Raw genomic sequence first — 17,164 nt, 5'->3', positions numbered from 1 at the left:
TGGCGACGAAAACCTTGCTAGCACCCGTTTCATTTGCTCTGAAACGGGCCTCTTTTACTAGTTTTTAATAAATGATAGACTTGTTCAATGAAAAGTCTTATTTGGCAAATAAATGGAACAATAAAGTAGTACACTTTAACATAGGCAGTATATAAACAGTATTTATAAAGTCTTCTTAACTCTTGTATATATCCTTTACACCTCTATGTGAGAATATATAAGTATCCTCTCTCACAATCTCTCCTTATAACAGCATAGCTGGTAGCAGAAATGTGTTTCAAAGAAGATTGTCACTTACAGACTTTGTTGTCAGACGTGCTGAGAGACTCAGGGATTCTGAGGCTCCGATGCAATACTTCAGCTGATTTGGCCCTGGAGGGGGGTTGTGTGCTGGTCCTCAGGAGACTTGCTGCTCTAATGGGCTGATGCTCAGAAGTCCCGCTGTAAGCCAACAGGGCAGAAACTATACCGCTGGAACAGTGCAGAAACCTAGCCTGCTAATGCTCAAAGGAAATGGTATTCAAATTATATATTTGCTGTAAAAGCGAAAACAAGTGGGGGGGAACGTGCTTGGCGCATGCACAGAACAGTTTCATAGTAAGCTCAGCTCCTGTGCGCATGCGCCAGGCAAACCTGAATGTGAAACACACATTGGCATCTATTTTCTTTGCCTTTAAATATAAGCGTTTCAATTTTTTTTTTTTACACCTGGAAGACTTACATTTAAATGCAGGAAACAGGTGCCAATGTGTACTTTCTCTTCTGGGTTTGCTCTGACTTGCACACAATCATACTGGGTCAGATCAATGGTCTATCTAGACCAGCATCCAGCTTCCAACAGTGGCCAATCCAGGTCACAAGTACCTGGCAGAAACCCAATTAGTAGCAACATTCCATGCTACCAATCCCAGGGCAAGCAGTGGCTTCTCAATGTCTATCTTAATAACAGACTATGGAACTTTCCTCCAGGAATTTGTCCAAACCTTTTTAAAATCCAGATACACTAACTGCCATTAGCACATCCTTTGGCAGCAAGTTCCAGAGCTTAACTATTCTTTGAGTGAAAAAATATTTCCTCCTATTTGTTTTAAAAGTATTTCCATGTAATTTCGAGTGTCCCCAGGTCTTTGTACTTTTTGAAAGAGTGAAAAATTGATTTATTTTTACCCATTCTACACCACTCAGGTTTTCATAGACCTCAATTATATCCTCCTCTGCCATCTCTCTTTCAAGCTGTAGAGCCCTAACCTGTTTAGGCTTGCCTCATATGGGAGAAGTTCCATCCCCTTTATCATTTTGGTTGTTCTTTGAACCTTTTCCAATTCCGCTATATCTTTTTAAAGATACGGCAACCAGAATTGAATGCAATACTCAAGATCAGGGGCGTATCTGCGTGGGGCCTCAGGGGCCTGGGCCCCCGCAGATTTTGCCCTGGACCCCCCTACCGCCATCAACTCTCCCCCGCTGCCGTTCTTACTTTTGCTGGCGGGGGACCCCAACCCCCGCCAGCCGAGGTGTGCTTCCACCTGCCGCTGCCGTAAAAACATCTTCTTCAGCCGGCGGGGGACCCCAAACCCCCGCCAGCCGCCCCGCGGTGTTTGAAATTCATCTTCGGCCTCCGTGGCCGTGCTGCTGTGATAGGCGCTGTTGAAATCCACTTCGGAGTCTGATGTCGTTGTACGTTGTACGTGCTGCGACGTCAGACTCCGAAGTGGATTTCAACAGCGCCTATCACAGCAGCACGGCCACGGAGGCCGAAGATGAATTTCAAACACCGCGGGGCGGCTGGCGGGGGTTTGGGGTCCCCCGCCGGCTGAAGAAGATGTTTTTACGGCAGCGGCAGGTGGAAGCACACCTCGGCTGGCGGGGGTTGGGGTCCCCCGCCAGCAAAAGTAAGAATGGCAGCGGGGGAGGGTTGGCGGCGGGAGGGGGGTGGAGAGAGTCACATTGGTGGCGGTGGGGGCTCGGCGGTGGGGGGGCGGCGGCGGCGGGGGGGGGGGGGCTAAAATGTGCCCCCTCCCTCTGGCTCTGGCCCCCCCTACCGCCGGAGTCCAGATACGCCCCTGCTCAAGATGAGGTGGCATCATGGAGTGATACAGAGGCATTATAATATTCTTGGTCTTATTTTGCATACCTTTCCTAATAATTCCTAGCATCTTGCTTGCTTTTTTTGGCTGCCGCTGCACACTAGGCAAAGTATTTCAGCATATTGTCTACAATGACACCTAGATCTCTTTCTTGAGTGCTGACTTCTAAGGTGGACCTAGTATCACGTAACTGTGATTCTGATTATTCTTCCCAATGTGCTTCAACTTGCATTTGTCCGCATTAAGTTTCATCTGCCATTTGGATGCCCAGTCTTCCAGTTTCATAAGGTCTTCCTGCAATTTTTCACAATCTGCATGTGGAGGGATTAAGGCATGACTTTTCCTTAACCCCCCAAGTGGTTGTCCTCCCCTCCCCTGAAAGGAAAACTGAAGAGGAAAACCAAGCTGTATGTCAGCTGCAGGTATTATAGCAGCAAACAGGTCAGAGGAGTAACCTAGTGGGTAGTGCAGTGGACTGTAAATCAAGGGACCCAGATTCAAATCCCACCGTAATTCTGTTAATTTTTTTTTCTAGAGCTGTCTACAGGAACAGAAAAATACTTACTGTATCTAAAGATATAAGCCATCTGCAAGCCTGAAGGCTATTTTTTTTATAGTCAATTTTTTATTGAAGAAAATGCACTTCTATATTACAGTTGAGTACTATATACAATCCACTTTATCAAAACCGCAAGTTTAACAATAACCAACTATAACATCGATATCATCAACTTTTATTATTTTCTTTCCCTTTTCCTCCCCCTTCTCCCCCACTTCCAAGCCCACCCCCCCCAACTAAACCTCACCCCTTCCCATTATACCTCTTCTCCCCCCTGTTTACTTGCACATTCCAGTCACCCCATGATTGATTATATAATTGCAGTGTATTCAGTATTAAACTGCGAGCTCTACCCCCAAGCGATTGAATATAGGGTTCCCATATTGCCCCAAACTCTTTTTTCTTTTTTGAAGTACCTCTAGCATCCTTGGCCTCCCACGTGACTAGCATCTGCAGTCCATTACGCCAATGCCAGAACGAGGGAGCTTCCTCCTGAATCCAATATTGCATTATACACATTTTCCCAATAATACTGGCTTTATACAGAAACTGGCGTTCTGATCGTCTCATGCCTGAAGGCTATTTAAGTGGTGCACATTCAGGTACAGTAGGTATTTTTCTGTTCCTGGAGGGATCACATTTCCAAAAATAAAAGAGCTACAACAAGATTTGAACCTGCATCCCTTGTTTTACAGACCACTGCACTAATCACTTGGCTGCTCCTCTGTTCTGCAAGGATGTCTGCAGGGGTGTGCTGGTAAAATTTTAACAAGCTCTTTCTCCGGACATAGCCAGCTCAGCAGTTGGAAGGGCCAGGGGTGGTCGGGTGGGGTGGGGGGGGAGCAACACTTGCCTCTCTCTCCTCCCTCCCTTCATGTGAGCACGCTAGGCATACCTTTGCTGGCAACCAATAAATGGACTGCCACCACTCCCAACGTCTTGCGCATGCTGAAACCTCTCACACATGCTGGAGAAGTCCCAGCCTGCTGCTCAGAGCTGGAAACAAGGAGCTAGGAGCAGCAGCAGTCTATTTACTTGGCTGGCAGGGCTCAGCATCCCCACCAGCAAAGTAAAAGAGAATTCAGCAGGGGGCCCAAGCCCACATTTTGGGAGCCAGTTGTTAAAGTAGCCATGGAGGGCCCTACTTTAACAACTGGCTCCCAAAATTCTTAAAAACGTAACAACCGGCTCTTGCGAGCCTGTGAGAGCCTGCTCCAGCACACCACTGGATGTCTGTGTGGCTATTTTTATAAGAATGTTGCCAGAGAGATGTCCCTGTGCCCTGTTTCCCCCCTTTTATAATTTAAATGTTTCAGTTTGTAAAAATGGTTGTTCGGTTGGACATCTGCAGTATAAGAGCGTCTTTCCTGTTCAATGATGGCTGTGAGATGGACGATTGTTTTGGATATTATGAGCAGGATGTCCCAATCCTGACTTACATGTTCTTATGAAAATACCCCTCCGTATGTGTGTGTGTGTATGTGATTTTTTGTACAGGATTGTTCTGGGTGAGGTGGTGTTTGCATAATTATCAGAATCTCAGGGTGGTGGTTGGGGGGGGAGTGAAGTCTGAAAATTAATTAACGGCTGAAGTTTTGCCTAGGGTGCCTAATAGCCTTATACTGACCCTATTTAGCCGCTCATCGTAGGTACATTTGATAGAGAGTGTGGGATATTCTCAGTGACTTTTTACTTTTAATAAATTTCTTTTGCAGTTTTTTGAGGCTCAGGAGTGTGATAGAATAAACTACTTTCGAAACACAGTGTGGACTCACCTGAACCAGCTTTCTCAACAGTGTGTGTCTAATGATGGGGTAAGAATCCTAACTGTGTGTGTGTCTAGTGATCGGATAAAAGCCCCAAAATGTATATCCAAGGATGGGCATACAAACTGTGGTTCTCTAGTGATAGCTTGTGAGCCCCAGCCATGGATCTCTAGAGATAGAGTAAGAATCCTAACCTTGAGTCTGTAGTGATGGGACTGAACTTCGATTATGAGTATGCAATGATGGCATCGCACTTAGAGAGTAATTTGGGTCTCAACACAATCTTCAGGATGCACTAAATCAGTCAGGTTTTCAGGATACCCACAATGAATATGTATGAGATACATTTATATGCATTACCTCTATTGTATGCAAATCTATCTCATACATATTCATTGTGGATATCCTGAAACACTCAACCAGTCAGTTTTATCCTAATTTATAGTCACACAGGCACTTATGTCTGTTTGTTTATAAAATACTAGAACAAATCGTGCAGGACTTGCGGACAGAATAAATCTGTTGAGGCTTCTACAATGGGAGCCGTTCCTGGATATCATTTCATCCCTTCAGGAGTACGCCAACCACTGGTGAATTCAACCCAGAGCTGGAAACTGACCCTGTTCAGGTTTTCCCTTTTCTCAGTCCACACGACTAAGTGCAAAACACAGTCTTCCCAAAGTTCCAATTGTTTGTAATCTGCCAAAGAAAGAAACTCCTTTTAAATATCTGGAGCGGAAGGCAGTCTGTTTTAAAAGTTCAGCATTAGAAATGACATTGTAGTCTTTAATCTTGCCTCCAATAGGAGTTGTTAGCTCCTCTGAGTTATAAGTAGAAAAAGCTTTCTTCATGGGTCCATCACATGTTTTACATGTCCAAGCTCTGTAATCCTTCTCAGAAAAATTACAGATTAATGTTTAAGCTCTTCCACTGACATAGCACCAAACAAGTTGGGCATGTAGCTCTCCACTCCTTTTACCAACTGTTGGTCTTTCACAGCTGCATGTGCCAGAATTGTTACTTAGGGTCAAAAGAAGTTCTTACCACACCCTCTCCGAGATTATTCCATGGCAACGTCCATAATATTTTCTTTTGGCTGTTCTCCTTCCTCATTAAACTCCGTGCTTTCTTCTAGGGGAAGCTCTGTGCTCTTTAGTTCCTCCACTCTTTCTGTCTGAACAGCAGAGGTCATAGGGTTGAGCTCCTCTCCCCAGCCACTCTGGCTCCATCACATATTGTCTTGTTAACCAGGGGCACTGAGAATCTTCCTTACTCCTTCCCAGTGGCCAGCCCAATTTTTCCTTTTCCCTAGGGGATCTAAACCTGTATTGTCTATAGGGCTGGAGGGTTTCCTATTAAGGACATAGCTTCCAAAGGGCCTTGATGTGTCTTTAACACTACATTGTGTTCATTTACACCAGCTCAAGACAATGGTGTATCCACAGGGTGGGGGGGGGGGGGGGGGGGGATGAGGCCTTGGGAGCCTGGCTCCCCCACTTTGTCTCAGGCCCCCTCCAAACCTGCACTACACCTGTTAAATGGCTGGTGGGGTTGCCAAAGCCCTGCCAGACAAAGAAATTCCCTGCTGAGCCACTCCCCTCCTCCTCACACTGCTGCAGTAGCCTGGGAGTTGGCAGGGTGCCTCCAACCACTGGTGCCAGGACTCCTCACACATGCTTAGTTCGTGCAAGAGCTAAGCATGTTTGGGAAGTCCCGGAGTCGGCAGCTGGAGACACCACATCAACTTCTTGGTTACTGCAGCAATGCGAGGAGGGGAGCAGCTAGGCAGGGAATTTCTTTGGCTTGTAGGGCTTCAGCATCCCTGCAGCAAAGGTATTATTTTTTAAAGCTCTGGGGGGGGGGGGGGGGGGGGGGCAGAGGGAATACGTTGCCTCCTCAGTCCACCTTCGTCCCAACTTCCCACCCAATTGGAGGGCTGACTACATCTTTGGCTCAAAAGCAGTTGTAAATGTACAAAATACTACTACAACTATTTAGCATTTCTATAGCGCTACAAGGCGTTCGCAGCGCTGCACAAACATAGAAGAAAGACAGTCCCTGCTCAAAGAGCTTACAATCTAATAGACAAAAAATAAATAAAGTAAGCAAATCAAATCAATTAATGTGAACGGGAAGGAAGAGAGGAGGGTAGGTGGAGGCGAGTGGTTACAAGTGGTTACGAGTCAAAAGCAATGTTAAAGAGGTGGGCTTTCAGTCTAGATTTAAAGGTGGCCAAGGACGGGGCAAGACGTAGGGGCTCAGGAAGTTTATTCCAGGCGTAGGGTGCAGCGAGACAGAAGGCGCGAAGTCTGGAGTTGGCAGTAGTGGAGAAGGGAACAGATAAGAAGGATTTATCCATGGAGCGGAGTGCACGGGAAGGGGTGTAGGGAAGGACGAGTGTGGAGAGATACTGGGGAGCAGCAGAGTGAGTACATTTATAGGTTAGTAGAAGAAGTTTGAACAGGATGCGAAAACGGATAGGGAGCCAGTGAAGGGTCTTGAGGAGAGGGGTAGTATGAGTAAAGCGACCCTGGCTTTACTCATAGATGAGATGGGCAGCAGAGTTTTGAACCGACTGGAGAGGGGAGAGGTGACTAAGTGGGAGGCCAGCAAGAAGCAGATTGCAGTAGTCTAAACGAGAGGTGACAAGGGTGTGGATGAGGGTTTTGGTAGAGTGCTCGAAAAGAAAGGGGCGGATTTTACGGATGTTGTAAAGAAAGAAACGACAGGTCTTGGCAATCTGCTGGATATGAGCAGAGAAGGAGAGAGAAGAGTCAAAGATGACCCCAAGGTTTCGAGCTGAGGAGACAGGGAGAATGAGAGAGCCATCAACAGAAATAGAAAACGGGGGGAGCGGGGAGGTGGGCTTGGGGGGGAAAATACATGTGTAAATCACATCTCTGTCCATGTTCCACCTCAAAACTTGCCTACACTAAAGCCATTCACAAAGATGCTTATTCTTGTCATCATGTGGGGTAATGTTATAAGTCATTTTTCACATGTATAAAATCATGGAAATGCCTTTATAAAATTATCCAGCTGGGGGTAATTCTTTAACTTGCACCTCCATCTAGACACCTCAAGGCCATGTGGTAGGATCCTGTTCTGTAATGGAACCAAGGTGTCTAGGTTCCTTTATAGAATACAAGCGTAACTTGGTATTGGAGCACCTTAACATGTAAGCTCCTGTTCTTATGCCAGCCGTAGAGCTGCTGTGAGTATGGGTACCTAAAGGCAGCAAGGGGGTGTATCATATACAGTGTTCTGTAAGTTACCCGCATAAGTGGGAATGCTGGGTTTGAAGCCCACTCTTAGGTACATTCGGTAAGTAGTTTTCTGTCTCCAGGGGGCTTACAATCTAAGGGGCTGATATTTAAAAGCGTTTTTCAAGGGAGAAGCCCTTGCTACCTGGACCAGTGCAGCTGAGCGAGATATTTAGCGGCTCTCTAATTAGAGCCACTGGATTTATTTACCGACCACCTCAGCGCTGTCCAGAAAGTGCTGGGTGATCCGGGGGCAGAGTCAGGTTGGAGACACAAGTTAGCTGCATAGTGGTGATTTTCAGCTCTCTGGATAATATAGAACAGAAAAAAAGCCATCCTGAGTGCTATCTGGATAAGCTCTGTCCGGATATTTAATGGTTGCCTCTGCAGCTGAATTTCTGCCCATGATGGCCAATATTTTCAAAAATACTCACTGCTGCAGGCTCAGTATAGGTGGTAAGTTTGCACCTGAGGCAGTAAAGGATTATATGATAAATCTGATCGACCTCCCAGCAAGAAACATGTCTGTATCTTTGCGAAAGTACCTCAACCTGCACTGCCCCAGCTGTAAAGGTCTCAAGTACAAAACTTATTATGGATCCAATTTCTCCTTCCTGGGCAGCCAACTCTGGAACGCTCTCCCTAGACCTATCCGAGCAATCCATGACCACCTACCATTCAGGAAAACACTAAAAACCCATTTATTCAAGCAAGCCTACCCAAAAGACCCAGTTTAATCTTTTGAACCCATCTACCTTACTTATACTGATGAGAAAACGACATTGACACAGACTCTATCTCCCACCTTACCTTCCTCTCTATCACCTGTCTCTACCGACCCATCCATCATATTACTATGTTATACTTAATTTCCTACTTTACATATCAAAATTCTGTGTTACCTATTACTATGTAAGCCGCATTGAGCCTGCTTTTAGTGGGAAAGTGTGGGATACAAATGTAATAGTTCAAGGGTATTAGATGCTGCAGGCAAACCTGCAGCCTTGCACCCTCCCCTCCCCATTAACTTTTAGTCCCATGACTCCCCCAACAATCACTCTTACACTACCCTCCCAAAAATAAAACTGCCCGCTCTAACTGCTGGTAAAAGTACCTCCTGTTGTTTCTTTGAGGTTGTATGGTTGTTCCGCTTTAACTCCAGCTGTTCTTTGGTGCCCTAGGCGACCACCTAGTCTTGCCTAATGGTTGAACCAGCCCCGTCAAACCATGCCCTCTCACTTTTTCAAAAGATAATTTAGAAAATGGAACATAGTATGATAATAAATGATGACCTAAAAAGACCATCAGGCCCATTCAGTCTGCCCAGATATCCTGTTCACACAGCTAAGGAATAGCTTATGCTCAAGACCCGCCCCGCATCTCTTCCTATTGAATTCCATTTCTCTTTCCGCATTTCCCCACTTCTGCTATTACTCTCTAGCCTCTTTCACTACAATGTCATTGACTGTTTGTTGTAGAATTGATGTTTGATTTCTGTAAATTACTGTAAGCCACATTGGGCCTGCCCGTGGGTGGGAAAATGTGGGATATAAATGCTATAATTAATTAATTAATTAATTGACATGCCCAACATCACAACAAGTGGCGGTGGGATCTGAACCTCTGGCTTCCTTGGTTCTTGGCCTGTTACTCTTCCACTCCATAGGACTTCCACAGTATAAATATTTTGGTTTTCTGAGGGGATGCAGGGTGGTTGGTTCCTTTTAAAACACAGGTAAAGACTTGGGAGTAACTTGATCTTCCTGGATTGCCATGGTGAACATTTTCCATTACTGATCAACATCTCTCAGATGTCTGCATTTACAATTGTTGCTATTAAGGTTTTGACTTGGTTTGCCCTCCAGACACCAAAACAGATTCCTCCTGTGAGATTTATTCCAAAATATTCCATAAAAATCTTGGGAAATCATCTTTACCATCACCTGCGTTTAAATTAATTAATTTATTTGCTTGACAAATTAATTTATTTGTCTGGTAGTGTAATTTTGCTTCTCCAGGCTTCCATCTCAGTTGGAACCAATTCTGTTGACAGGAAGATCCTTCATCCACAAATACCTTATTTTACATCCCCTACCAATTCAGCTATTGAAGAACTGTCCTTGGCAGGGAGTTGCAATCTATGACACCTTCTAGAATGCAACTATCGTAGACCTTAAGTGTGGCCTGCAGGTGTCACTGTTGCACAATGACCAAGATGCTCTCCTGCCAGGGAATGTGAATATGTCTCCACAATTTCACCAAACCTGGTTGGCCTGAGGAGCCAAAGATCTGACTTGTTCTCAAACTTTGATCTTTCAGAAGGCCATTAATGCCCTTGCAAACCATTTTGCCATACTGTTGTTTGAAATAATTGTTTCTGAAATATTATTAAGCAACTTACAGTGGACAACTAATTTGCAGAGTGGAGGCAAAACTGAAATGGATGTGCTTTGTCTGTGATTATCATTTTTTCCTTTCTTTATTTTCAGATGTACGAAGAAGTCCGTAAATCTTTAGAGCAGTGTAGCATTGAGAAGGACATTGACTTTTTTGTAGAAAGAAGAAAAACTGGAGATACCCCACCAGGTAACCTCTTGAGTAATGAGCTTTGATAGGCAGCTGTTAATATTTATTTATTTCTCATGTATTTAGATTTAGCAGGAATTGCCATTTGTAATGCGTTTTTTAGTTCTGTTTTATAGCCTTTGAAAAAAAAATTCAGTTGCAAGTATTATTTTAGTGTAATTGTAGGAGAGAATTGGACACAAACCACCTTATAATTGAAAGAGAAAAACGCCTAGATTTCGACCCAAATCGGGAGATGGACGTTTATCTCACAAAAACGAATAACACGGTTTAATCGAAAACCGAACTTAGACATTTTCAACTGCACTCCATCGCGGAAGCGTACAAAGTTGACGGGGGCGTGTTGGAGGCGTGGCGAAGGTGGAACTGGGGCGTGGTTATCGGCCGAGGAGAGATGGACGCCTTTCGCCGATAATGGAAAAAAAGTATGCGTTTGTAGCTAGAATTTAGGGCACTTTTCCTGGACCCTGTTTTTTCCACGAATAAGGCCCCAAAAAGTGCCCTAAATGACCAGATTACCCCAGAGGGAATCGGGGATGACCTCCCCTGACTCCCCCAGTGGTCACTAACCCCCTCCCACCACAAAAAATGATGTTTCACAACTTTTTATTTTCACCCTTAAATGTCATACCCACCTCCCTGGCAGCAGTATGCAGGTCCCTGGAGCAGTTGTTAGGGGGTGCAGTGGACTTCAGGCAGGTGGACCCAGGCCCATCCCCCCCTACCTGTTACAATTGTGCTGCTTAATGCTTAGTCGTCCAACCCCCCCCCCCCCAAACCCACTGTACCCACATGTAGGTGCCCCCCCTTCACCCCTTAGGGCTATAGTAATGGTGTAGACTTGTGGGCAGTGGGTTTTGAGGGGGATTTGGGGGGCTCAACACACAAGGCAAGGGTGCTATGCACCTGGGAGCTCTTTTACCTTTTTTTTTGTTTTTGTAAAAGTGCCCCCTAGGGTGCCTGGTTGGTGTCCTGGCATGTGAGGGGGACCAGTGCACTACGAATCCTGGCCCCTCCCACGAACAAATGCCTTGGATTTATTCGTTTTTGAGCTGGGCGCTTTCATTTTCCATTATCACTGAAAAACAAAAACGCCCAGCTCACAAATTGTCGAATAAGGACATCTATTTTTTTCGAAAATACGGTTCGGTCCGCCCCTTCACGGACCCGTTCTCGGAGATAAACGCCCATGGAGATAGACGGTTTCGTTCAATTATGCCCCTCAAAGAGGCCCATTCTTGCTTGTAATGAAGGAGGAGAAGCACCACGCTTAAGGGCCCTGTTTATTAAGCCGCGTTATAGGTGCATTAGCGACTTTAATGCGCTTTAACCATGTATGCACGTTAACTGTGTTGGCGCCTACAATATCCTTGTAGGCACCTACACAGCGCGCAAGCTAATCGTAGGCTCGTTAAAAATGCTAACGCACCTTAGTAAACAGGTGTAATAACTTTTTACCTATAGATAAAAAGAGGGTAATTTTATAACTGAGTGCTTAGTTTAAGGCAGTCAAAATGTGTTTATTTTAAGCCTATTTTCTAAAGAATTAGGGACCCAAAATATACCTTGATTTAAGGTGTGATCACTTACATGATATAAAATGATAGTATCTACATTTTACAAATACATGCATAAATTATAGTATTTTATAATCAACATGCACACTTGTTTGTACCACCAATTCTCCATCCAAACGCAATTATGTGCATGTCAACAGTGAAAATATGTCATGCTAATAATGCATGTCCTCTCACCAAAAATTATTTATACAATATATCTAATGGTGAAAAGACCTCAGTGGCTTCATAATCAATATCAGGGATATGAAATCCTCACAATAGCTCCATCATCATCAGTCAGAAAACCCCCATTTTTTCTATCTTTGAACCCATTCAGGTGGAAATAATAAACTTAATATTCACACAAGAATCATCATGACAAATAATCTGTTTACATTTTCCATATCTAATAAATACTTATTTAACCTATAGTCATTTCATCATATATAAAATCCTATTGGCAAACTTGTCTTTTAAAGACTCATTAGGCTCAGGTTTTATTTATGATGAAATGTCTATAGGTTAAATGATATAAATATTTATTTGATATGGCATAGATTTAGAGTTAATGATTGCTGTGGATCACATTTATTTATTTATTTGTTACATTTGTATCCCACATTTTTCCACCTACTTGCAGGCTCAATGTGGCTTACATAGTACCGTAAAGGTGTTCGCTAATTCCAGTATGAACAAATACAGTAATGTTGTGGTAGAATAAGGTTCGTGTGTACAGACACATTAGGGAATCGTAGAGAGGAAGAGTTATTATATGTCCGTATTTGTCTGGGTTCCTTGTTCCATCAAGTGTGAGATTTTGCAGTATTTTATAAAGTCAGTTACCCATGTGATTGGCGGCTTCTTATAAAATCACCCCCCAAATTGGAGGAACCCTGCAGTATTTAAGCTCCTTAGGGCTTTATTCAAAAGAACTATTCTCCATTCTGTATCTATAGGTAAAAATCTTGATTGAATAAGAGTCTGAACACAGCCCTACCAGCTAAAGTTTTCAAAATAGCAACCTGCCTATTTCTTGGTTCAATTTCTTTCTTTTTTGTTAATATTTGTAATTTTCATTGTCTTTTCTAACTTATTTCCTTGATAGTATTTTAAAATGAACGGAATCATTTGCATGCTATATCAATATTTCAGTTGCAGTGCAGCAAACAAGTATATGTAGGTAATATCTTTTTATTAGCAGAACCTAGTACAACGGTGAATTGCTCCTTTCATTAGATCAGCAGAAACCAAGCCAAGGATGCTGACATCTTAATATAAAAATGAACCTTAGGCTGGATTATGAGAACAGTGGTTTGAAACTTGTGGAATGATTTGCTGAATGAATGGATGTAGTTAGAGATAGATCCTAGGATGGATATTCCTGATGCACTGTACAAGTGAAGAGAGGTGGAAGGCAGGGTAACAGATTTATCAAGATAAGGCCTACAGATGATGAGGTCTATAAAGTAATTAGTGGAATGGAAGAGGTGGACATGAATCGCTTGTTTACTCTTTTCAAAAATATTAGGACTAGGGGGCACGCAATGAAGCTGCAAAGTAGTACATTTAAAACGAATTGGAGAAATGCGTACGACTGGTAGCGCTATAGAAATGATTTGTAGTAGTAGTAGTAGAAAATATTTCTTCACTCAACATGTAATTAAGCTCCGGAATGCGTTGCCAGAGAATGCAGTGAAAGCAGTTAGCTTAGCGGGGTTTAAAAAAGGTTTGGATAGCTTCCTAAAAGTCAAGTCCATAAGTAAAATTACTTGGGGAAAATCCACTGCTTATTTCTAGGATAAGTGGCATAAAATGTATTGTACTGTTTTGTGATCTTGCCAGGTACTTGTGACCTGTATTGGCCACTGTTGGAAACAGGCTGCTGGGCTTGATGGACCTTCGGTCTGGCCCAGTATGACAATACTTATGTACTTATGATCCTGTTGTGTTCTCAACCAGCATGTGTTTTGAGTTCCACTTAACAACTGGAGCTGACATTCACATGCTAGCCAGAATAAGTAATACAACAGCATCCATCCAGCTTCCCATTTATTCAGATCTATGAGCTTGATTGGATGTGTGGCACATTTTGAGAGATGAGAAACAACAGATACTGCAGTTGAGGGAAGATTATATATGGTAATAAGCAGAGATGTACTGAAAATTTAAGCACAAACATATCTTTAAGATATGTTGAAAGAGAAACAGATTTCAGTAACGTTGCTTTTAATATAGACGCCATTTGAAAATATTAAAGATTGAAGCCTTGATGATACGGTTACTGCTCTAAAATTTCAGACATGTACTAATTCAGCCATTGTCCAGATTCCTGCAATATTCCAGAACATGTTCCAGAACATGAAATAACTCTTCTATTTCAGTGTGCCCTATGGCATCAAATTGGTACTCTCTGTAGAAAGTATCCAAAACATGCATTATACAGAAGTGTCTACAGGGTTTCCTAGCTAGTACACTAGCTGGCTGAGGAGGGAATGTTTTTTGGGTTGGTTTTGATTATTGTCTTTTGTTTTGTCAAGAGTTTGCATCATTGATATCAAACTTGAAAACCTGTTTTCTCTTCAGCCCCAGTTCCATATGAAAATTACTACAACTCTCAAAAGAATTTAATATTGGGACGAAGTCAAGCAGCGGCAGCACCAAGGTAAAACTGAAGCCCTGGTCTTTCAAACAACCATGCAGATGCTCTGCCACCCAGAGATGCATGTGGCGCTTTGCAAGCATTGCGTGCAACATGCATCAGGCAGCAATTTCTGAACAAGTGACCTAATCTCTGATAGCATTTCCTTCCCCCCTACCAGTAACAAGGTTGTTGAGTTCTGTTGCTTTCCTTTTTGTCTGTATTTATTTTTCTATTTTTCTTTCTTTTTCACTTTATACAAAATCCATTATTTTTATTTTATTTGTTACATTTGTACCCCACATTTTCCCACCTATTTGCAGGCTCAATGTGCCATACATAGTACCGTAAAGGCGTTTGCCAATTTGATTGATAACATATACAAGGTTATATTGTGGTCAATTAGGTAGGTATGAGTCAAGCATCATGAGGGTCGAAGGGAATGAGGATTGTAATTGTCCAGTATGATCATTTGATATGCTGTGTTCCTGGGTGTGGGGATTTACATTGAGTCAGTGGGATAGGCCTTTTTGAAGAGGTGGGTTTTTAGTGATTTCCTGAAGTTTAGGTGGTCGTGAATTGTTTTCACAGCTTTTGGGAGTCCATTCCATAGTTGTGCACTTATGTAAGAGAAGCAGGATGTGTAAGTTGTTTTGCATTTAAGTCCTTTGCAATTTGGGTAATGTAGGTTTAGGTATGATCGTGATGAACCGATTCTGTTTCTGGTTGGTAGATCAATGAGGTCTGTCATGTATCCTGGGACTACGCCGTAGATAATTTTGTGGACCAAAGTGCAGATTTTGAAGGTGATCCATTCTTTGATTGGGAGCCAGTGCAGCTTTTCTTGAAGGGGTTTAGCACTTTCAAATAGTTTTACCGTATATCAGTCTGGCTGCTGTGTTTTGGGCGGTCTGGAGTTTTTTTATGAGTTGTTCTTTACATCCCACATAGATTCCGTTGCAGTAATCTGCATGGCTTAGGACCATTGATTGTATTAGGTTTCTAAAAGTTTCTCTCTGGAAGAAAGGTTTTATTCGTTTGAGTTTCCACATTGAATAAAACATTTTCTTTATTACGGTGTTTACTTGGCTCTTGAGATTAAGGTTGCGGTCGATTGTGATGCCGAGTAGTTTTAGGCTGTCTGAGGTAGGGAGGGTGTGTCCTGGGGTGTTAATGGTTGCAGGCTTGTATTTGTTATGTTGAGATGAGAGGATGAGGCAGTGTGTTTTTTCAGTATTTAGCTTCAATTGGAATGAGTTTGCCCAAGAGTTCATGATGTTCAGGCCATCATTGATTTCGTTAATTACTTCTGTCAAGGCATGTCTGAAGGGAATGTAGATTGTAACATCATTTGCATAGATGAACGGGTTGAGGCCATGGTTGGATAAGGACTTTGCCAGTGAGATCATCATTATGTTGAAGAGTATTGGTGATAATGGTGATCCTTGAGGTACTCCGCAGACTGCTTTCCACGGTGTTGATATGTTAGAATTTGATTTTACTTAGTATGTTCTGGTGGTTAGAAAGCCTTTAGTCCAGTTAAGTACATTTCCAACAATCCTGAAGTGGCCAAGGAGTCTTAGTAGTATATTGTGGTTAACCATGTCAAATGCGCTCGGCATGTTGAATTGGAGGAGAAGTATGCTATTACCTGTGGCTATTTCCTGCTTGAATTTGGCCAGGAGAGTGACTAGGACAGATTCAGTACTATGGTGGGAGCAGAATCCTGATTGTGAGTCGTTTAATATTGAGAACTTGTCCATGTATTCCGTAAGCTGTTTTGTCACCAAGCTCTCCATCAATTTTACTACTAGAGGGATGGATGCAACTGGGCGGTAGTTGGTGAGATCGTTTGTATTTTTCTTAGTGTCTTTAGGTATTGGGGTAAGAAGGATAAGTACATAAGTATTGCCATACTGGGAAAGACAAAAGGTCCATCGAGCCCAGCATCCTGTTTCCAACAGTGGCCAATCCAGGTCACAAATACTCGGCAAGATCCCAAAAATGTACAAAACATTTCATTCTGCTTATCCCAGAAATAGTGGATTTTCCCCAAGTCCATTTAATAACGGTCTATGGACGTTTCCTTTAGGAAGCCATCCAAACTTTTTTAAAACTCCGCTAAGCTAACCGCCTTTACCATATTCTCTGGCAACGAATTCCAGAGTTTAATTACATGTTGACTGAAGAAAGATTTTCTCCGATTCGTTTTAAATTTACTACATTGTAGCTTCATCGCATGCCCCCTAGTCCTTGTATTTTTGGAAAGCGTGAACAGACGCTTCACATCTACCCATTCAACTCCACTCATTATTTTATAGACCACTATCATATCTCCCCTCCGCTGCCTTTTCTCAAAGCTGAAGAGCCCTAGCCGCTTTAGCCTTTCCTCATAGGGAAGTCGTCCAATCCCCTTTATCATTTTCGTCGCCCTTCTCTGCACCTTTTCTAATTTTTGAGATGCGGCGACCAGAATTGAGCACAATATTCAAGGTGCGGTCGCACCATGGAGCGATACAAAAGCATTATAACATCCTCATTTTTGTTTTCCATTCCTTTCCTAATAATACCTAACATTCTATTTGCTTTCTTAGCCACAGCAGCACACTGAGCAGAAGGTTTCAGTGTATCATCAATGACGACACCTAGATCCCTTTCTTGGTCCTTGACTCCTAACGTGGAACCTTGCATGACATAGCTATAATT

General features: G+C 43.0%; 1 protein-coding gene across 1 annotated transcript in view; it reads left to right on the top strand.

Moving 5' to 3' along the window:
• The window catches only part of LOC115461845 (proline-serine-threonine phosphatase-interacting protein 2-like), a 156,556-nt gene that overhangs the window by 118,762 nt on the left and 20,630 nt on the right, over nucleotides 1-17,164 (top strand). The window contains exons 9-11 of the mRNA XM_030191901.1: nucleotides 4,362-4,460; nucleotides 10,165-10,261; nucleotides 14,404-14,482. Coding sequence (XP_030047761.1) covers nucleotides 4,362-4,460; nucleotides 10,165-10,261; nucleotides 14,404-14,482 — 275 coding nt within the window. The remainder of the gene's footprint in view (nucleotides 1-4,361; nucleotides 4,461-10,164; nucleotides 10,262-14,403; nucleotides 14,483-17,164) is intronic.

Source organism: Microcaecilia unicolor, chromosome 2 (genome assembly GCF_901765095.1).
Source record: "Microcaecilia unicolor chromosome 2, aMicUni1.1, whole genome shotgun sequence".
Taxonomy (NCBI): domain Eukaryota; kingdom Metazoa; phylum Chordata; class Amphibia; order Gymnophiona; family Siphonopidae; genus Microcaecilia; species Microcaecilia unicolor.
This window is presented reverse-complemented; position numbering and strand designations above follow the sequence as displayed.